General features: G+C 37.7%; 1 protein-coding gene across 9 annotated transcripts in view; it reads right to left on the bottom strand.

The window, feature by feature from the left end:
• Positions 1 to 23,858, bottom strand: part of LOC132909776 (serine/threonine-protein phosphatase 2B catalytic subunit 2-like) — a 234,993-nt gene that overhangs the window by 83,767 nt on the left and 127,368 nt on the right. For all 9 annotated transcript variants that reach the window (XM_060964859.1, XM_060964861.1, XM_060964866.1 and 6 more), the window contains exon 3: positions 3,774 to 3,898. In XM_060964859.1, the coding sequence (XP_060820842.1) occupies positions 3,774 to 3,898 (125 nt within the window). The remainder of the gene's footprint in view (positions 1 to 3,773; positions 3,899 to 23,858) is intronic.

Raw genomic sequence — 23,858 nt, 5'->3', positions numbered from 1 at the left:
TATATTTTACCTATATTTTATTTCCTTTTTATTTCACTCATTCCGATATCTTCTTCCTCTTTGTATTCCCTCCTTTTCTTTTTTAACCGAGTAATCAATTCATTCTTCGTTTCCTCCCTTTTTACACGAGTCTCCCCGTGATCCGCTTTTTTCATTTTTTCCCCTGTCACTTTGCTTTCCTATACCTTTTTCTGCGCTCTTAACCCACTTATATCCTTCACGTTCTCTTCTCCTCTTTGCTACTAAATATTCCGTTCTTACACACTGTTCTCTTCTTTTTATCATCATCCTCTCAAAATATTCCCTTACATCCTTTCCCCACGTCCTTTTTTATCGTCGTTTTCGTTCCTATTCCGTCACTCTTGTTCGTAAAACCATCGTCAGGATGTATTGGGTTGGCAACCAAGTGATTGCGGATTTTGTCATTAGATGGTATTGAAAATATCCGCAATTACTTAGTTGTCGACCCAATATTACGCTTTAATAGACATCGAATTATCCAAGTTCAATAAGAATTGGATTTTGTCATTGTTGCAGTATTACTTTCGAAAGACTGTCGCAATGCGTTATAGCTAGACCACACGTCTATATAGATTCAAACTTTTGCGAATAAAACTGAAGAGAGACCGAGCAGAGAATTCTTTCGTCTATTTAATATCATAACAAGTACTTTACTTTGGATATTCGACGATAATAATGATTTATTTGATTTCGAAGCCAAGAAATGCCACTTGGTTACAATTTTTCCAATCTTCTTCATCCTAATAGTCTACGCCAGAAGTTTTTCGTATTCTTAAACTATTATTTGCCATAGTTTACTGCTAACCGTCTGCTTATGACACCTTTTTAATCTTTAGTATTTCTTCCACCATTTTTAACAACATTTTTTCTCTCCCTGTTCTTTCTACTTTGTTTAATCTGATGCAATCTTTTATCCTTTAGAATCTTTTCCTCGCTTTCTATTCCTGTGGGATCTTCCATCACACGTTTCAACACCCTAACGTTTCTCTCACAGATCTTACACGTTCTCCCCTTTTCCGAACTACAATATCTGCCTCTTCTATGTTTCCACGTCTCACTATAGCTTTCTAATGCTTTTAATGCTTATTGGATATTTTTCATATTTTGCATTTTACGTGATTTCTGTGTATGTTTGCATCTTGAAATTTTCATATATTATGTTGTCCGGAAAATGTCTTTCTTTCGCAAACGCGTTTTTTACAACAATGCATCTTCATACAAACGTGAAACCAAGTCTGTGAAATGTCATGGTGTTTATCTCAGCAGAACAAAATGGATCATACGTAATTCGACAAAATAATATAAAACAAAAAACGTGCGTCTACTATTTCCTCATAAAACGAAAGAAACTTTTCGGACAACCTAATATAATCATAGCGCGCCCAACATTGGCATTTTCCACGATACAACTATTATTCCGTTTCTTTAACAACGTTCATAAAATTTGCATAAAACATTATACACTTTAATTACGAATAACCATAGAGAATATAAACCTGAAGAGCAAGCTCAAGGGCTGATACTACGCGATATCTTCTCGTATCGTAATATCGTAGGACGCCTATGTGTATTTCATAGAGAAAACTGGAAGGATCTGTTTTCTTCTGGCGTTCTCCTGAGAATCCAGCGAAGCATATTGCGGATAGAGAGTATCGATCTCTCGATGGAGGCTCGCTGCGTCCTTCTTGGTCGCGTGTGCGAGCACGGTCACGCAGAAGCTCACGTTGTTGCGGCAAGATCCTCTTAAAAACGGACGCTATACTGCTTCTCGATTTTTCAATCCAGCCACCGGTTGAAATTCTTTTCATCCTGCTCGATCGTAAGGACGTCTTTTCACGTGGACGACGACAAGTCGTCTAGCTCCGGCAAGCGTTATTTATTACTATGGTATTATAGATTTCTTCTCATACAGGTACGGTTCTATATTTGTGAAAAAATTGTTTGACGATGAAATATCGGGAACGATTGAGCTGAAGTTCGATGCGTTTAAATATCGAGGAATAATTTATGTGTTTCGTCGTTAATAATAATCATGGTTGGTGTAACAGGATAAATCAATTATTATAATAATTGAGTACTTGCATACTTTCTTCTACATCGTCTTCCTTCATTTTCCCTCTTTGACATTTATCATTATCATTATTGTATATTATAGCACTTATACCTACTATCAGTTTTTGTTTCCTTTAATAATACTTCAGTTTTCTTATGAATCATTAACGAAGAACAAATATTTTCTTTTCACTATTTTACTTTATTCGTTCGTATTTCGATACGTTTAGAATTCGAGTAATGGAAATGGAACAACATAAATAGAATATTTGTATATTACATTATGCTATTTATACATTTTAGTGCAAACGGAGAATTTGATAAGTACCATTCCGATTACCAAACAATACTAATTACATGAAAACTTGTATCAACGATGTCCCTGTCTAGTCATTGGAAGTACGCAAACTGCTTCTAATTACTCGCTAGTATAATTCTAAACGATTCTGTTTCACAGCCGTCTAATTAACTGGCAATTTCGTATGATTAGTAAACCAAAATTTCAAACTTTCTTATTTTCGATAAAAATTTCGAAACACTGAAAAATCGAATCGCTGTTATTCGACTGAAAAGCTATTTTCCTTTAAATTCTTTCAAAAGCAGACCTAATAGAATTTCCTCTCTTTATGCTCTGCCAATTACTAGGAAAATATGAGAAATCCTATAAAGTGCGCCTCGCAGTACCTAAAGGGGAATAAATCCGTGCAAGTTTCGAACGAACGCGGGAATTTCAAATGAGAAAGGCCTGAACTTCGTATTCTCGATGGTTTACCACATTCCAGGACAAACGGAGAGCATATTAATTGGTAATTAACCGAGCGGATCGCTAATTAGAAAGTCCGATAATCGAGGGAAGGAGCAGAGAAACTCTCTGCTTCCGGTCTACGTGCCTCGTGAATGCGAGTCTGCACGCGTTCCGTGTTCTATCGTAATAGGAAGACCTTCAAGAACTTGGAATCTGCTCGATATCGTGCTAAATTTCAATTGGTACGATAATAGAACGAAATTAGATAGTAAAATAATCATGGATATTATATAGGGTGGAATGAAAATTTTAAAGAACATTTTTCTCGAAATTTTGCTGGAGAAACGTATTTTTGAAAATTGTGGAGCATCGTGATAAAATTAAACGACCACAGAATGACAATACCAGGAGGAATTATCGACATAATTATTTTTCTTGATATTTCTATTGAAAGAAGAAATCTCTCTCTCTCTCCCTGTCTCTAAGAAAAATTATTAAAATAAATTATTATCTTTCCTCCGCAAGAAATAATACAAGGGAAAAGATTCTACGCTATTTGTTACATTTCCATCCATTCGGCGCGATAACGATTTATGGAAGCGTTCTAAAACCTCAAGGACACGGAATTCATCCGATACAATTCAAAATTTCAATTGGAGCGGAGGATAAAATAATAATTCCTGTTTTATTGTATAAAATGAAAGTTTTCAATGAAATAAAAGAACAGTCTCGCGTAATGAATAAATATTGTATCCAATCGTTTGTATCATTATTAAAATTATTATTTTATCTCTAATAAGAAGTTTTAATCGCGTAAATTGATATTATCAGACAGCAGCGATGCCATTTTTTTTTTTTATTTGTTAATATTTCTATTTAACGCGATAACGATCTACGGAGGCGTTTGTGCGAAGTTCGAGCGAACGAGAGTACCGTAATGAATTTTCAAACTTACCTCGATACTGAAATAACCCCTGTCTACATAATCGCCAAGGAAGAGATACTTCGTCGTGGAGGGTGGTCCGCCCACCTCGAACAACTTCATCAGGTCATAGAACTGTCCGTGAATGTCACCGCACACTGAAGCAGAAGGAAAAAGAAATTATTCAGACCGTTTTCTTATTATTAATAAAGATTATCCAGAGATCAACCGAGTTTTTAACATAATTTTCAATTATTTAAAATGTTTCTCTTTCATTATCGAGCTGGATTAAAAGGAACCTGAAGAATATCAATTTAAACAATTACGTAAAATACATATTTTCTTCGAGCTAATTAATTGCCAGTTTATTACGAAATCGTCAACCAATCCAAACTTACATTTTTCAACAACCTAATTTCGTTTTTCGCCATTCTATCTTCTTCCGATTTTCTTACGCGTCCTTTTACGAAATCAAGTAAAATATAATAATTCAGGAAATGATCTATATTGAGTGAATTGCCATCGCACTATTTTGATCGACCAAACGTCCCTGTTCGTTACCTCTGGCATTCGAAAAATAATGAGATCGTTCGACTTTCTTTTAATTAATTTTATAGGTACAGGAATTCGGTATAAATATTTTAGCCAGCTGTTTACGTATTTATAGCGAGTTTCGAACGTCAGAGAGCGCGAGGAGAGACTTAAGATTGGGATGCAGAGACAGAATGAATATCAAATATGTATTGAGAATATCTGCATAATTTATTTATCTTCATTTATCCGCACTGCATTTATCTGTACTCCGTTTATAGAAACAGCTTAAGGTTTAATTAAACGAATTTCTGCCCATTGACTCTACTTGTCTAAATGTAAATGTCCTTTATCTTCCAAACACAATTAACTCTAACCAAACTTTGATATCGTGTTCGAATTTTATTACTGTGCTTGGCAATAAATTTAAAAACCATTTCATTGCGTCCATTTCTACGTTCATTTATGCCCCTAAAACCATTTCTTATTTCCACGTTTCCAAAAATATTGCCACCTTCCGAAATCTCAATAATTCTACCGTTCTCTCATTGCCGTTCTAACCAGAAAACCTCAACCTTTATCTTCGTCGAAATACAATTAATTCCAAGAAACTGCTCTCTGCAGCAGAAGCTAAATTAGAATGATCGTCTGAACAGCTCGGAACCGAAATGGCTAAACGAATTGTCCGGAAGAACCAACGCGATTCTCTCCCTCTTTCTCTCTCTCTGGGGAAATTCAAGGTCGATTCGCAAAATTACCTAGCGCGATTAATCGAGCACGATTAATACCCGAGCAACGTCAAACACGCGTACACGAATTTACTTCGGAGATTAGGTAAACTTGTTTGCGAATGTTTCCACAGTGAAATTACGATGGTTGAAGAGGAGAGAGAGAGAGAGAGAGAGGTACACAGCGCTAGGGGAAACTTTCCAACTGATGTTACTTGGCAAACTGCATACACACGAAGACGTACGTAACTGGAGGCAAGTTATTTTCCGACGTTTACAACTCGTTCAAAAGGAAACATCTCCCGCGTATACGCCATGGATTTGAGGGTAAGCTGGCCAACACGGGCCCTGAACCGGAATTTTTACCACGGTTCTTTGATCCACAATCACGGATGAAGTCTTGGTTTTCTTGGGGGATGAAGCGCGGAGACGTGACTCGGCGAAATATGCTTCTGTAAAGCTGGGATTTCTATCTGTTTCACTTGGAAGAATGAGGAAATCCAGCGCGCAGATCGAGGAATTGAGTTCTAATGCGTATTCTAGGGAAGGTAAGAGTGAAAATATTATGCCGTAGCAGCGGAGGATGATGTTTTCCAAGTGGAATTTTGGAGAAAAGATTGTGGTGGCTTCGAAGAGGAAACGTAAAAATTTCCGCCTTTTGGATATTTACAGGTAGATATTTGAGAGTATAATTATATTCTGATATGATTATAAAATAGAAATATTTATATAATAGAAATATTATACGCATGTACATGTTTCTAGCTATCCAATTTTTATTAATTTTTCGTAGCTTCTTTTTTTAGAAAAGATCAAAATCTTATTTAGTAAAAGGTTCTAACGTTAGTCTAATAAACCTGGGAATAATAATAGCCTACTATAAATAGGCTGTCTAATGACGATATAATAATGCAATAAATATATGATTTTACAGTGTCAAATTAAATGTTATCCTCAAAAATTGAATTTCTTCGTTTCCTGTAATATAGGTACATAATGCTGTCTCCACAGTGCAGTAGTTTCGAGGATTCAAAAAAGGGTGAAAGCATGAGCATGTGTATAATTATAAACAATGTATAGAGTATCGTCTTATGAGATTTCATATGCAACAGAAACTAAAAGTCCTTACTGATTTGAACGATTGATTTAAGTGACATACGATAGAACTCCGTTTATGTGTATGGGCAAGTTGGTTCGTATAATCAGGTCGTTCATACAATAAGAATCCACATATTTCTTTCTACCACATATAACTATTCGTTTAGTTAATAAAAGTTCATGTTCGTACATTTGCTGTAAAATACATAATAATGTTGCAAACTCGTATCGACTGCAAAACGTGAGAGTGTTCACACAACGCGTGACTTATTGTTAGACAATCGGCGACATGTCGAATAATATTTAAACACTTTTAAAATTCCGTCTCTACAAACGACATTCCAGTGTATCGATTTGTCCAACTCCAAATCTCGAAATCCTTAGCATCATAACAAATCCACCTTACATCGCCATAAGATAATACCCAAGATGATTAATTAAACCGTAACTCGCCATTAATCAAACAAAGTTCGATCTTTCCAACAGATACATTAATAACAAAATTCTTCGATAAAAATTGCGTACCTTCGTATTCAAACCGTTTTCGCGTGATAAGCGCGCAAGGAATTACAATGGAAATCGAAGTAGATTCAGAGAGAAGCCTTATCGAGGTGATGGGAGAAAAAAGAGGAGCGAGGTAAATTAACGAGAGTACGTAGGGAGCATCGCGCGATTACCATAATCCCGAGCGGTTTCGCGAGCAATTTCCATCGGTCGTCGGTCGTCCCGATGGACCGCTTACTATAGCGATAATAAGGCCAAAGGCGCGGCCGCGGCAACTAACGAAGCGTAAATCCATACGATCAAGCTTTGGGAAAACCGCTTTGATCTCTCTCCTTGCATAAGCTCAGAGCGGACTGCTGTTGCGTTTTCCACTGTATATAGAGATAATCCGCAGAGAATATCGTCGAGGAAAATCGGGAATAAAAAGCTGGCGATCTCTCTCTCTTTCGGTGCCGCTGGCTTTTTGTACGGTACAGTAATAATTTTGATTCCTGGTTCTCTGATCTGCGAATGTGTTTGTTGTTAAAAATGAATTATAGATATCTTGTTTTTGGTATGTGTGCAATTGAAAGAGGGTCGTGATTGGGGTATTTGATGTGCGAAATTGTACTCTGTAATCTTACGGTTGTATGGTATTTTAAATCATAGGAAATTTATACTTCTTTGATACATAAAATTATTCATTCGGATATTTTATCTCTGCAAATTTGTTTCTACCAATATAATAGTACGAAGTTTAACAGTCGTTTTGCAAAGTTGTTCTCGAAATGAATGCTCTATTTCAACAGAGATTATTAAGATATAGATAGTTTTTAAAATATGTGATTTTAGTATTCGATATAATTTTACTATCTTTTATATATTCCACCTTTCGTACGAATAAAATATTCAAAAAGAAAAAGAGGAAAGATGCCTGAGAAATAACGAAGACAACAGAATTAAGCCAAAATATGATTGGGAATCGCGCCTCAGTCAACTAACTTACGTTCTATCTACTAAAAATGAAAATGTTATAACATTACAACAAACGTATAGCAAACGTGTACGTTCAAATGTATAATGGATATCGTCCAGCGATAAATCTTGCCTTGTTACCAGAACGTGGCGGAAACGGAAGGGACAGACACGCACTACGGCGTGTGTGTTCAATGTTAAAAGCGTCAAGATTACACGGGTCTCGAGTTCTGTTTCCCTTCCGTGCGATTTATGCGAACTGGACGCGGCCATTCCGTTTCCCAGGATATACCGAGACGATATTGGTTGGCTTAAGCATCGCTGCCAGTATAGTTCTCTACTGCGTAATTCAGCAACAAGTGGCAACTTTCCTTCGGCTTTTATTAGGCCGCCTTCGAAGGGTCTGTGTTCAATGTCTGACCACACACGCGCCTATACTACTCAACCGCTTTACCACACTCGAAATGGGGAAAAGCTGTTGAAGTAATCCGTGAGGGATGCTTTGTGATATCTTGAGGTCTTTGGAGAAGAACGCAGTTTGCTAGAAATTGGTTAGGAAGAAACGAGATTAACGTTTCACGATACTTGTGTAATTTTTTGATTATTGCGTCGTTTTCTTTTAATATATTTATGAATATCTTGTTAACAGTGGGGAAATTTTTGAATTTAAGAACTGACTTTCTTTTCTCCTTTTTTTTTCTTTTTTTTTATTAGAAGGGTGATATTTTAAGATATTTCTCAGGTGAACTTGAAAATTCAAGACCATTATCTTTAAATTTCGAACAAAACTAATTTCGAGTACGAGAATCTGTTGTCTATCTGGAATCGATTTATCGCACAGTTATCGAGGATTTGTTAACAAAACTTGACGCGTGAAAACACGGTGAAATACGCAGGATTTGAAAAGAGAGGGTTTTACCTTTCTTCTGATACAGGAAAGCTATATTCAAGAACCGCACCAAAATTGGCACAAAATTACATCGAAATGTCATAAAGAGAATTTATTAATTTCTGTGAAATCGCCTGCATAATGTTTTCTTAAATACTAATAGAAAAGATTAAAGGTAAAAAATCTTAAAGAAAATACAGGCGAACTATCATTTAACCCTTATTTGCACAGTAGATATTTTAATTTATTACATTTAAATTTCCACGTTTTGCAGGTATATATTTATAAAATGATTAAGAACCGTCGCGTTACGCATTAGACGTCAGACTTAATTTTCACGTATTGGTAAAAGGGCTGGTCGCAATCTTTTCTTCGATGTAAATTTGAAAACCGGGACAGCTCGTGTGAACAACTTTTATAAAACTTATAACTTCGAGTGTTTTATACTTCAACGAGGAATACTGTTTATCGTCGGAGAAAATAGTGATTTTAATACGACCGAGACACGGGGAAGATTTATGTGTACGATGATGCAGTAAACTCACGCGATACCCTGGCAGAAAAGCGGTCCACATTCACAACTTTCTAAGCAATATGTTACCAGTGGAAAGCGATCCGCCGTTTAAGATGTCGCGAATACTAACAACTTCCCCGTCTTGCCACAACGTTTATCGACAAGAATTTATCGTTGATATTCATATGTCACTCTTCGCGTTGTTTCCCAAACGACTAAAAAGCTCCGCAATTCGCGTCGAAACTTTCCCCGAACGACAATTTGAGAACTTCGTATGGTCTGAGTTTACTACTACCAGTTCCTTAGACGATCCTCCACGTTTATAAAGGAACGCAAAAGCGATCCGGGTAATTTCTTACGAAAAGCGGAAAGAGCAACTGTGAAATATTCTACTTCTCTAATGCCAATAACTGGTTCTATCCTTCGATTCCGTTATTGAATACCTTCGATTCAATGGATTTCCGAAGATTTAGAATTCGTTGAATGGAAATGAAGAATCCTTTTAATGTTCAGAGAATAATAAACGTAAGATGCATTGAGAATATTTGATGTCCCTAGAAACTAAATCGGTTAACTCTATCTTCCCTAGACGTCTCAATTGTATTTATTATTCAAATAAACAGTTAATATATAAAAAAAGTAAAATGACACGAATATTTATGCATCTACGATGAATTTAAAATTGCAAAAATATATAAAATTCATAAAATAGCGGCTATCATAGTACTTCGGCGAAAGAAATAAATGTTATAGGTCTCATTTCCTCAAAATCTGCGTAAAACTTGGCGGCCTAATTATCGCAGTACGCGCGTTAAACGCTCAACAGAAGGTTCATTTTCCATCGTTCGAACAACTTCATAATCTCATTTGCTGCTGCGAATCTAACGCGATTCATCAATTCGTCGTCGTCAATTTTCTCACAGCCCAAAGTGTCCCCGTTCGCGTTGATTATTTTCAGTTCTTCACGGGGTAGCTTCTCTCTAAACGAAAAACTAATAAAAGGAACGTAGAGAGAGGTGTTGCAAATACCGAGAGAGATCGGTATCTCGTTACGTTCGAAAGCAAGTTGTCGCAATCAGCACTCCAACGAGAAAGAAAAAAAGAAAAAGAGAGAGAGAAAATAGAGATGGAGAAGGCGGAAAGCAGAGTGGAACCCCCTTAACTTGTCGGAGGTTCGTTACTCCGGTTAGGTCGCGACCCCGTTTTAATTAAGACGCACTCACGTGCGAGCGATCGCGTGCGATACAGTGTCTCACTCGTGCGTTAGTCACGAAAGCACGCGTGCACGCACGCGAATCTCGACTCTGCTAGGTCGACGCCGAGTTTCCGCTACTGGATATTTATTCCTCGGATATTTGTTTCTTTCGTTCCTTCCTCGTGTTGTTTCGTGATAATCGACGGTATTTTATTGATTTATTTATTTATTTACGGTCAGAAGCACTTTGTGCGAGGATTTATGTAAGAATCCTTTGGCGTGATATCTGAAAGTTTGTTCATCCCTGAGAAATTCGTTGTACAAATTATGGATGAGAATACGTTACAAGTTTCCGCTACTAGATACTTGTTTTTCATTCTGTCGTTCTTTTTTACTCTGTTTCTTGATAATTACAGGTATTTTATCAGAGAAGTAGGTATTTGCTGAGAAACACTTTGTTACGGCGCGCTAGACGGTCAGTGCGACGTACCTTTCGGTCTGACCGCCGACGCCTATCTCTCATCAAACTGACCTGCAGTAACCTAAGGAACCACCATAAACCGAATCTTTTCAACTTACTTTCGATTCATACAAATATTATTCGGTTTATGGATGGTCATTCGAACAGTCATTAGGTTTATTGCACTCTCTTCTTAATTACGGGGAAAGCAGATGTGTCCCGTTAAATGGCGGGTTTTTCCCAAAGAACAAGGACACCCATGAGCCAAATATGCAGGAGACTTTCTCCTCGCATTATGTGTCTTAATATTGGCTAAAAACCAATGGGCATCGCGGATCGTTACCCTCACTATTCTACCTAAAGGTGTGAACAACGAATCCGCGTCCTTAGTTCTTTGGGAAAAACCCGCCATTTAACGGGACACATCTGCTTTCCCCGTAATTAACAAGAGAGTGCAATAAACCTAATGACTGTTCGAATGACCATCCATAAACCGAATAATATTTGTATGAATCGAAAGTAAGTTGAAAAGATTCGGTTTATGGTGGTTCCTTAGGTTACTGCAGGTCAGTTTGATGAGAGATAGGCGTCGGCGGTCAGACCGAAAGGTACGTCGCACTGACCGTCTAGCGCGCCGTAACACACTTTGCGCGAGGAATCGCGTGAGAATCCCTCAGCACGATCTCTGAGACTTGCTTTGTTTTTGAGAAATTATTAGACAGTTATTTTTCATCTTGTCGTTCTTTTTTATATTGTGTAAGGATAATTAGAGGCGTTTTATTGGAGAAATACAGGTATTTGGTCAGAAGTACTTTGTGCGAGGAATCGCGTGAGAATCCTTCAGTATGATCTCTGAGAGATTCTTCATTTTTGAAAAATGTGTTGTACAGATTGTATTTAGAGATCTTTCAACTTATTAGAAACATTTGAAAGATAATAGAAATAGTGGAATGACTGATAGAATGCGTAAAGAAAGAGTAAAACATAAGCAAACTTGGTCATTCATGTTCAAGCTCTATTTTTTCATTGCTCTATGCTTTCAGAAAAAAAAGAAAGAAGAAGGTGCTAACAACGCTATCTCATCGAAATTCAACTAACCTCGTGTCTATCAAATTTTCAAATCCCATTTGCAAATTCGTATTTCACAATTTCTTTTCAATTCTTTGAATCTCATCTAAAATTCCAAACGAATAACATTTATTGTTCGCGCTATCGCGTTTTACCAATCTAAGTTGCATTTTACTATGAAACCTAGCCATTTCTTATCCCTCAAAAGACCATCTCCCATGACCAAGTGAAACATAAATCACTCGCTGCAATTTTCACGGTGTTTTCCCTTTGGACACTTCCTCCTGAATTATTCAAACCTCTATAAATACCTGAAATAGAAATTTCTTTCCACTCTTCTGAAGCGTGTGTGTGGCAAAAACGAAAATCACAAGCAGACGTGTTTAAACGCAATTTTCTTGAAAATATGATTTTCCACCTGGCTTTCATAATATTTTAAGATGTTCTTCATCGATTGATCCCAAAAATGTGTAAATGTACATCTATTATAAATTGGAAAATTAATTTAGAATTCTTATCTTTTTTATTTCTTTTTAATTCACCAAAGTATGTTTCGACATTGTAGCGCAGCTAGAGCCGCGTTGCATGTTTCGATAGAGCAAACGATGTTATTCACAGGTATACGTATGAAATTCGAAGGTAGTTGCACGCTCGAGGGGAAACGTTTGACATGCGCGCCTCTCCAACTACCCTCAGGTCGAGAATCGCTATATCGAACTGTTAACTTTCTTGATAAAATTTACTCCTATCGACAGACAGAATTGAAAGGCTAGTTTGAACGAGTAAGTTTCGATTTCGTCGATCGTCACGAGACAACCGACGAGTTCTCTCTGGAAACTTGGGAACTAGGCTAAAGAATCACCCTCTCAATCACCATCGCAAAATTATCGTAATATTCCTTCCACTTTATTTGTTCTTGTTTTAAATTAATATAACATAATATAAGACTCTTATGTCCAAAGATAAGAAACTTTATACTCGCTTTGGAAGGACAGATTTTTCTATTTTCGTAGATAAGTCAATTATACTTCATACTGAGTCTACCTACGACTGATAGCAGTGGAAATTCTACTACCACGTTGAACACAAATTAATAGAAAAGCTACAAAATACATATAAGAAGGAAAATATTGCAATAAACAATTTGTAACGATTATTACCACCAATTCTATTCTATTTAATTATAACTGTCGCGAAGCTTACAGGTGCGTGATTGCTGTCGTTCTTTTCCTAATTTATCCGTGTTCAATGGAAAAGCGTTCGATCTTCGATTACTCGTTTCACCCTAAACCTACGAACTGAAACGTCACGGAAGTCGTGTCTCTTAATTTCATTTCGTTATCCCTTTTCAGGTATTGACAGCTTCCAGTAGCTCGCTTGAAGTTTGCCGTATCAAAAATCTGTCCAGGAAACGGAAGTTGTTTTCTTCTGAATAATCCCGTAACGACATTTTTCCTATTAATCCATCGATTTAATTAATCCATCGTTTCATTAGACTTGTCAACGTCATATATTTTTCATACTTTTTGTATTTATATTTTGCAGTCTTACCCTCGATGCAACGTAAGAGGATTAAAAATTGTCCCTCGTACCCCAGAGCAGCAAAATACCTCGAGTAGCTGGGTTTTACGTTTCACCGCGAGATTCCTCCGCGAGTAACATCCGTTTCCGAAACGCGGATCAGAGACGGGAGATGAAGAGGAAAGGGGTGCGGTGGTACGTGAGGGAAATGCGAAAGGACGTACGAGAAACTCTTCGAGCAACGGTCATTGTGCTTAGAAGTTGTTTAAGCTAATTGTGACAGTCACCCTGGGAATTTCTCTTGGCGGGGCTAATAGAGGAGAGGGGAGGGAGCAGAGTGGCTCTTCACGATGCTATCGTGCTCGAGGCTGATTAAGTGCGCCGTGGACCGAAGCTGGAAGACGATAATTTGCATCTGGATTATATCGCGGCACCGATATCCATAAACCAGGCCATTGAGTGATCGAAGCGACCCTCAAGCTCTACGAGTTCTCTATAAGCTTGTGTGCTTTTATTTCACCGATTTATCCCGCACACGTGATGTGAATGAAACGATTTATGAATAGGATATACGTTCGAGTAGAAATTATACGCTATGTTTATGGAGGGATAGTTAAATAACGTTCTTTTTAATTATACTTGCTTTAAACCTGAAAAATGCTAGCTACCATTAGATCTCATATTCGAAAGAGTAAATAGTAACTATGAATATTAATTGGTTATGAATTTATAGTACAGTTTGAAGAAATGGTTTTCATTGCGATTGATTTCCAATTGCTTTTCAACTACTTGGACTTTGGCACAGCAGTTTCTTCAATTTATACAAAACGTTTCTAACAGCGATTCAATAATTGATTTTCTTTCTGATAATTAAAAAAAAAAAAAAAAACGAATGTCCTTGCGTATCATCAGTCTATTAAAGTACTGCTAGTTTCTAATGTCAATTTTCAATGATGAAAATTCTTTTTCCTAACTTTCGAAAAATTAATGTCTTTCCATTTCAGCACACGTTCCGCTCGACAGAGTCCGTTTCCTGGTTAAAGCGATACAACGCGGACAACGACGATTCCAGCGTGAACGTATCGCGAAATGGACTCGACGGATATACAGGTTAACTGCGCTATCGTGACCTGGATGTTTAGAACATTGCGTTGCACCATTACGCTGCTACGTGTCCGGAATTCGTTCGCACAAACGCGTTCCAACGCTAGAAGCACATGAACGAAACAGAGACATCATGGGATAAAGAGACAGATGTCGTGAAGCTGCGTTTTCGCTGAACCAACAACGAAGAGATTCTCATTAACGTTCTTTCTTATAATCTGTAATATTTCTTGAAAAAGTTGCTGGTTGTTGCTCAATGTTGTTTCCACTTTTTTTCACGTTTCGCTCGTAAGTAACAAAAATCGCTACTTGTCATTTATTTTTGTTTCTGGCGGTGAATCATAAAATTTTTAATATTGAGGTCACATTCATTTTGTTGAATCTGGTTTTGGTTCTACAATATTTCCATCAAAAATATTGACTATCACGTTTCAGGTATTAGATATTACAGCGTTAGGGTCTTCACGAAATTTCATAGATTTTTATATAATTTCATAAATTTCACATATATGTTACTTTCATTACTTGGTAAATCGATTAACAGCGCAAAATAGAAATATAGAGAAAATTGGTGAAATAAATATATATTGTAGGATAAACATGAACCAAGCGCTGTTTCGATCATTGATGACGAATCGCAATTATTGCCAGGATAAGAGCGGACTAGGTTTGATTATGGTCTGACGCGACGCTTGTTCTTGGAAAATGAATTCTTCGTCGTTAGACGAAGGTAGAACGGGGAGGAACTTAGGAGGAGGAGTCTTAATGTCGAGTCGGTAAAATGGAAATTTCGGCCGAAGAATTCGGTAGGGGACCGTAATTTCTTTGCACAGAGTAAATTAATTAGGTCTTCGTTGATTCTTGCCTCGAAGCGACTACGGTTTAACGAGACTCGAGTGGAATGTTCTCGTTCGAAGGTTCGCGATTACGATGAAGTGGAAGAATGGATTGGGGTGCTGTTGTGATTCGTGGAATTTCTGATTTTATAGACGTGATTTTTTCGACTTCGTTCTAAGTTCGTCACGGACGATCGGTAAAATGAAATTATTTTCCTTATAGAATTTTCTTACTCGGAAATAAAATCGACGAATTGATAAAATAGTCTGCAATCAATTGTAGACTAAGCGGTTCTGTCCACAGTCTTTGCATTAAATCGATTTTGAATAAAAATCTACGTTAACGGCGAGCTCGCTTCGCAAGACGATGTCACGAATTACTACGAGACGTGCGCTAAAGGCAATCAATTTTTATCCTCTAGCGACACTTTCTTCAGAAATACGTTCCTACGAATTTATAGTTTGTAAAGAAAATTCAGCAGAAATTTGACGATAGGAAATTCATTGCTCTAAAATAAAACAAAAAGCCTAAGAAAAATAGCAATGGCGCCATTTATCGACGCTTGTAAAATCTCGGGAAACTGAAGAAAGTGGTGCAAACAATTGTCAGCAGGTTGATCCGCGATAAAACTCCACCAACAGAATTTATCTTCCCTCCTTTTTCTCGCGTTTTAATCCGTCCTCGTTTAAAAGCTGGCCGCACAGTCGGTCGTTTAAAGCCGGCCATTCGTATCAATTATTCGCATGTCGGGTGATTAACGAGTTCAGCCGTGCAATTTGTAAGCACGCTCGCAACCGGCCTAATGATAATAAAGCAGAAAAAAGGCGAAAGCGATGACTCGCTTGCCGGTCAGACGCTATCGATCTCTCGGACACTCGGCTCAACGATGTTTCGATGAATGAAAAACCGCCTGCAACGTTTTATATTATCTTCGTCGCTTCTTTCATTCGTGCTTTTTCCCTCCTTTTTTCGGTTAGGTACATATTTGCGCCGCGCTTTACGAGATCGCGCGTGTCAAGATTAGAGTTTTGTGGCAATTAATAGAGTTACGTTTTATTGAGATATGTGTAATTTTGTGTGCTACACTGGATTAGCCGCGTGGCAGTGACACAAATATATGTGTATGAGTGTGTGTGGGGATATGTGCGTGTGCAGCGTCTCGTAAAACAGAAGAATGCAACTGTTCCGTACGCATGGTGGTAAAGAAGATGCTGACACAAAAGGAGTATGCAATGTGCATCTACGAATATCTTGTAAATCACATATGAAATAAATTTGAAACTATTTTAATATCATTTCTACGTGTAATGTGAGTATTCCCATACATTTATTTCGGCGACTCAGATCCACAATTCTGAATATGTTTTAAACAGCGAAGAAGAGGGCGAATGTATTACGACGAATAGCAAAATAAATAGGATGTTTAATTATTATTAAGCAAAGTTGGTCAGGAGTGAAAATAACGATTGAACTTTCCAAGTATCTGCTCGTTATTTTTTATCGGGCTTCTGTGCTTGAAAAACTGCAAGATAAGACGTTGGTTCTGGTGAAATTTCGAAGCAACTTTGAAATTTAAAGGAAGAGTCTGAAGATTTGTCTAGTAACGTGATGCGAAGTGAGTGGAAAACTTGGAATAGAAGTAAGTCCCGTAGAGTTATATTCTAGAGAAGACTTCTCATATATTTTTCATAATTCAAAAAACTACCCTAAATAAAAGATCGTGCCAAACGTGAACTTTTCCAAAAGGACTTTTACGAAAACTTGAACAAAAGGGTCTAGAAAATATATTCCAATAGAACTGAATCCGGATATCTTAAAGATACGAGGTTCCTTAGAAAACACTCTATACGTGTTCCATCATGTAAAAACTACCCTACAAAGGCAACTGGATGAAATTCAACGCGAGAACGGTATACATCAACGACTCTCAGGAAGCCGACCAACTCACTAGAAAACAGCCAGATGATTATTTAAAACACTACAAGAGAGCCAGCTTCGTGGCAGAGAAAATCTTTCGCGCCTACCAGTCTCTACATTGTGCATATACATATACATGTATACGGCATCGTATTTTCTTTCCAGGGACATTACTTACCATCGTCGCTGAACGAGAAATGGAGAGAACAAGAGAGAGAAAGAATAGAAGAGGGACGAGGGTTTATATGTATACCGCTATGGAGCGGTGTAAACATACCGGAGCGGATCGATTTATGCGGCTAAGTAAGTGCATTTTTATGCACCGTTTCACAGCCGAGACGAGCAGCCTTGCAGCGAGCCACTTCGTTTAACGAACGACCTATATAGAACGCTGCTTCCCCTTTGAAACCTCCTATATCACGCCACTTTGTCCATTTATTCCATACGTTTCGCGTGTGGAGTCACAAATTCTACGCCTTTTTACTCCTCATCGTCGAACCAACTACTTTAAGCCCCAAATTAGAACTGAAACTCGGGTAGTCTCCGAGTTTATATGAGAATAGCTGGTTCGTTTCCATTTTTATTTAAATGCGCAGTATGTACAAGGTAAATTCGACAGTATGTAAATGTTCTATTACCACGTGAAATTTAGTTGGAAAAAGTGTCACGGCCATTCGAAGATGTTAAACTATTCTCAACGAACGCAGAGTCGACGATGGTCGATGCTATTCTCCACGAGTCGATGAACATCCGGACGATTATGCTACTTGGTAGTGGCACTCACAAGTAGTCTGGATATATTTATGTAAATTTATGTCTTTATGAACGTAGCTGAAAGAGCAGGCCCTAGCCAGAAATTTGTTTCCAAATATGATAATAACATGTACCATACTTTGGATATTTTATATATTTTTCTATATTGCGTGAATTCTGCCAACTTCTGCCACGTTGAACTTCCCATAAATGCATAAAATTCAGCAGTCGACTCCTAAAGGTTCCTCGTAAATGGTATAAACCTGTTCTTCGCGACAACAAATTCAGGTAAAAGGATACATCTACGGGTCACATACTTTCCGAACGCGCCTTGAATATACTTAGATTCTATCAAAACTTCGATATTCCAATCTAATTTTACTTCGTCGAATCTTAATAAACCTCAGACTTGCACAGGTTCCACAGCTTCGATTTAGGAAGACAAAAAGAAGTTCAATATTCTCGACGATAGAAACCCTGTGGAGAATATTGAGGCGTCATGTGGGCATTATTACACGCGCAATTAAGATCTCTGGACGAGCAAGGAGCAGACTACCGCCATCTTCCATAGTCTGATATACCATAGAGGCATTCGGTTGTTCAAGTCGCGATGGAACTTGGAATATTTGATTTTCTTAGGGACGAAACGAGGTAGAGAGGAATCTTGCGCCTTGGACACAGCCCCAGATTCGTTGTTCCTCGTGGGTTCATTGTTCGCGTGCCTCGAAATCCGGGTCGATCGTCGCCGGAAACTGCATCCTTGTCGTGGGATGCTGGCTCACTCACGTACATACGTCTAATTCTTTCACACACGTGTTGCTCCCGCAGGATTTCTCTTTCCCCATCTTTAATCTTCTTTCTTCTTTCTTACTGTTAGCGATCATCGCTAACGCCGTTTGTGCCACAGCTGCGTTATTTAGTTTAGAACAGGAGGACTTCTTCGACTGTCGCCCGTTTATTATAGAGTCGTGAAAATTTTTCAATTTGCCACGCACCGGTGAGATGAGACGTCTCAGTCGTATGTCATTAAAGAATCACAAACACTTCGTTGAGTTATCGACCAACGTAAGTGTAAAACACTAGCCTTTTAAGAAATAGTTCAAATGGTCTTTTGCTTGGAATTAGAGCAGAGTTTGCAGAAAATTCTAAAATGACCTCAGGCAGGCTCATGACATTTCACACCACACATCTATTGCAAAACGACGTCTTCGTCATTCAGACGTTATCTTAATCGCGACTGTAGATTCAAAATATCGAGTGACCCCGAAATACTGAAGATTGACGATGCTCTGTTAATTCTTGAGGTAAAAATAAACAAGCACGTTATCTCGTCAATATGCCTCGAGTTTGTCCGAATACTAAGTGGTAATAAATAATACAATCATAATTATATTATATCAAATATTTTTTCATTTGTTAGCAACTAATATATATTATTAATAATATTTCTCTCTCTATATAACTGAGATGGTGTAAAATTTTCCCAAGTAAGATAGGACCTCGAATGAAAAAGTTTAAGAAGCGCTGGTTTAGCGTCTCTGGGCGTTCGAAAGACAGGACGCTTTACGCGTAGGAAGACCGCTTAGTTTCTTGCCACGTGTAGTCGTATCAGAAATTAAGAAGCCTCAAGGGTCTCGACAGCCACCAATCGTTGAGATTCGGAAGAAATTTCACGGTATCCGGAGAGGCTATCTTCGATGATCCCTGGAATCACTTCACCCTCGCTCCGAAAAGGGCAAATTACTGGAAGCAAGTCACGAAGTCTCGCTGTAGTGCTAATTGGCCCTTGCTTTTAGGGAAGCAGGCTAGTCAACAACCTTGAAGACTCTCAATCAGGAGGATGACTCCTGGAGAGGATGGGCGAAATCAGGAAGGCAGTTTTCGGTTTTTCGAGTCGAGAGAAGAAGAAGAAGAAAAAGGAAGAAAAGTCCATCACCAAGTTCGTTCGATTCAGTAAATTTCAGCATATTGTAAAGTTCAGTCAGTTTCATTTAGGTGACACAATTAGCATAACGTTTCCGCTACGTCGAAATTGGGTGGCCTTTCGGGAACAGGCAGTGTAGCATTGCGCAATATTCACGACCAGAAGAAATTGCTCGACAAACTATCGAGCGGAACAGCCTTCTGGCCCCCAACAGTTACTTTGGCAAATCACGCGAAATGCGAAAAAGTAGGGAAAGAGAAGGATTCTGTAGTTAGAAAACTTTTCCTTTCGTCGGTGTCTGTTGGGACGTCGCTGTCTGTTTTCTTCTCTATCGAAGAATGGGAGAAGAAAAAGAAATAATGTTGTGCTTTTTTGGAAATTATTGAATCTTTGGCTTCTGGAATTTTTCACGGAGGATAGAAACGCTTGGAACGCGTCAAGTTCCTGCTTTTGTGGATTTTTGTTATCGAAAAGTTGAAGTAGAAAAGACGCGATCTTTTCGAATTCGTAGAATTTCAAGTTTTGCTAGTCTTTTGGTTGACGCAAAAAGAGCAAGAAACGCCGGACCTTCTTGGAACACGTTGGAATTCTTGTGGATTTTTATCGTATCTCGAAAGAAAAGGAATAAGAATGTTGCGTTTCCTCGAAATCTGCAGAATCCGTTACTTTTGTTAATCTTTGGCGAAGGAAGAGAAGAATGTTATTTTCTGGCTCTTTGCTTCTTTTCTCTCCTGGACGTGGAAAACAGAGACAGGCAAACACCGAGTTTCTTTGGAATGCGTCGAATTTCTGCTTTCGAGGATTTTCGTTGCTGACGAGAAAAGAGAAGAATGTTGCGTTCTCTTGGAATCGTAGGATTTTTATTTCTTCGAATCTTTGTTCTACAGGATGCTAGTAGATTGTACAAAAGGTAGAGAAAGAGAGAACGCTATGCATTTGTAAGAAATTCTCGAAATTTTCTTTTCATGGTTTCTCGTTGCTATTGGAAAACGAAGAAGAGGAAGACAAAAGAGGAGCAGAAAGTTTGTTCCAATGCGGTTTCTCTAATTAAAGGCACATCTACCCTCCACATGTCTTCTCTCTAACAAGCAATGAAATCAACTTAATTTGCAGGGGAGACAGATAAGTAAGGCTTCGACTAATTAATTCACTCTCCTGATTTCTTCATGATCATTCATGTTACGTCGAGTGTTAGCTTTCTTTCAGAGAATTCCTCGTCCAGCTAACGATTACTCAATTAACTGAACAAATAAAATTTAAATTTTAAGCGTTTCCTTAACAGTTTTACGATAAAAAGAGTTTTTCACCGTTTTAACTTGAATACAAAATACCATCGTCATAACTGCTAATTGTAATAACACATCGTTCGATCTTCCTAACATTTCAAAAGTTTACAAGAAGGTTTAATTTTACTATTATTAATTTTATTATATATTATTAACTTTGAGATTTTGTGATTTGCACAACATTGGCTTCTTATAATTTAAAAAGATGTAAGATATTCTTTCCAGAAATTCTATTTGCTAATTTATTCGCGGAAAGAAATTTCTATTCAATTCTAAAATTCAAAAACATTCGAATTTTCCTGTCGTCCGAGGTTTAACAACGTCCTACGATCGACAGATCAAGTTATACAATGAAATGAACGATATAATATTCCACAAAATTTAATTCAACGTAGGATTCGAATCTCGACGCTCTGTTTGTCTCGTGGAAATGGCCAGATTTTCCTTACGCAAGATGCGAGGCTTGCTAACTGATAGTCAGCAGCAAAATCCTGTCGGATTTATTATATTCGTGTTCCATTAATGTTGGTTGAAAAACCAATTAGCAATGTCGGCTGACAGAATATTAATCATCGGTCAATCGGCTTACAAAAATGACGATTCCCTGATGCAACGTCGATTCCATCTGTTGTTTAGACCATCGACGAAATAAGTGTAATAACGAGGGATTTCCACGGGGATTGTCGCTCGTATCAATTAACAAATTCCAACAGCGTGCCATAGAGAATCGTAAAACAGTCTGGCAAAATTGTTTTTTTTTCTCACGGAGAAACAACGCTGCAGTTGATTTCGCGGGAAATTAAATTTTATTTCGAACAGTTCACAGTTTCCTTTCGAAATGGTTATGTATACTTCCCATCGGAGATTTTTACTCCGAGCTTTTGGCTTTCCGTTCTCTTCGCTTAGGTTCGAGTTTGTTGGAAACTTGCATTACGTTTTCGGGCTAACGAGTCCCGTAAGAGATATCTGCACTTTGTTAGGATGGAAAAATCTACGCTGGTCTTTTATACGAGGCTTCTGAATGTTATTCTTAATCATAGAGATAGAGGTAATTAGAAATTGTATGCACAGAGTGTGGAAGAGGTATATATTCCCATTAAGGTAAATGGATTTAAGTATATCTCTGGTTTAATGTAGTTTACATTAAGAAAAGTATCGCGGGCTTATCCTTGACCCAGAGATTCAACATTAAATTTTATCGCGGATTTTTCAAAGAACGAATCATATCCACAAACGCCAGGGGCTCTTATTCAAAAACCACTATATATCTAAAATTTCGAATCACGTTTTTAGATTCGAATCCTCCTGTGCTTCATTTTCAAACCTAATCGGTTTTTGCAAAACATGAGAAATTTATCAAGTTTGAGAAAGGTATACGAAGATCACACGATAATAATTTCCTTAGAACGTTCAGAGTTTCTTTGTTTATTAAGACTGGAAGATAAAAATCCGAATATTGCAAGATTAAACGAAAATCATCCTAAACAATATTTTAGTCCTTTGCGTGTTGATAACTTCTACGATCGACATTTTGCAACATTGATACTCTCCTTTAAAAAGAAACCACTTCTCTCCTTTAAAATCAAATATCTTTTTTCCAAGTGTTCATAAATTTATTTATACGGTAGAATCATTTCTTTGATACGTAGGAAAGGACCAAATCCTGATAATACAATTTCTCAGTTCGATCCACTTCTTCCTTTCTATCGTCCACGTCGATCCCTTGTGCACGTTAATTCGCACTTACTTAGTGGCGGTATACCGGATCGACTGCCACTTCCGCTTAACCGGCTTTGTCAGCCGCAAATCGTCCTGCCTGCTTCGATCTCCAACTTGCAGGAACGCGTAAGTGAACCAGCAATATATATACCTCATACTGTGATCCATTCGCGTCTCTCTCCTGGTCTCTCTTGGTCAAGTTCTGCCTGTCGTTCGTGGAATTTCCTTTGGAACGTATCTCGTTCAAGCGCATATATGAAATTCTCAAACTCGTCCTGCAGATAACATCGATGCTAAGAACAAGTTTCTTTGAATTCTGAGGTTCTGTAGAGAGTACTTTATCGCAGAGAGTCGATGATAATAGCTTTGAGATACCACTGTACAAGTCTAACGACATTTTGCGAGGAGGTTGTTTCAGGATTCTTTATTCTTATCTTCGTTCTTCAGGTTACACGCTATTTATTGATTTTTCAAAAATGTGTGTATTCGTCCAACTTCTCAATTGGTAAACTTAATGTATTCATCTTCGCGATTTTCACGATGAAACTTGAAACGATCGAGGATTGCTAAATTATACAACTTTGTGTTTATAACAAGGTATTGTACTAGTCAGAAACTATACTCAGAAGCTTTATCGGAATCGGAATTGTAGAAAATATAAAGCGCATATTAACTGGTTCTATAAAAACTTTCGTCGCCATATCTACCACTTCGTCGTTTAATTAGATATAGTTACAGATACGTACGCACTTAGAAATTATTTATTTGTTTAGTATAATAAATGGGAAACGCCGTTCTAGAACAATGTTAAAGGTACAATACATAATCCTTGTCTCCTTGAACAGCACGAACAGGTAGTGTTCGACAGGGACCGTATGCTATGTTAATACGATGAACATTTCAACTACAAATTTGTTTGATTTTTTATTTTATTCGTTTAAAAATCCACTGAAACCTATCGAAGGCAAATTAGTGATGCTAGAATAATTCCTTTGCTTTGGCGAATGAAGACGAACATAAACAAGGATCGCCTTTGTTACTATCTCTTCAATTACCGCGGAATATTTGCGAAATCTGAATCTCTAAAGAAACCAAGGGACACCAAAAGGCAACTGC

This window comes from Bombus pascuorum, chromosome 8, assembly GCF_905332965.1.
Source record: "Bombus pascuorum chromosome 8, iyBomPasc1.1, whole genome shotgun sequence".
NCBI lineage: Eukaryota > Metazoa > Arthropoda > Insecta > Hymenoptera > Apidae > Bombus > Bombus pascuorum.
Note: the sequence above shows the minus strand (reverse complement) of the source record. Positions and strands in the feature narration are given on the sequence as shown.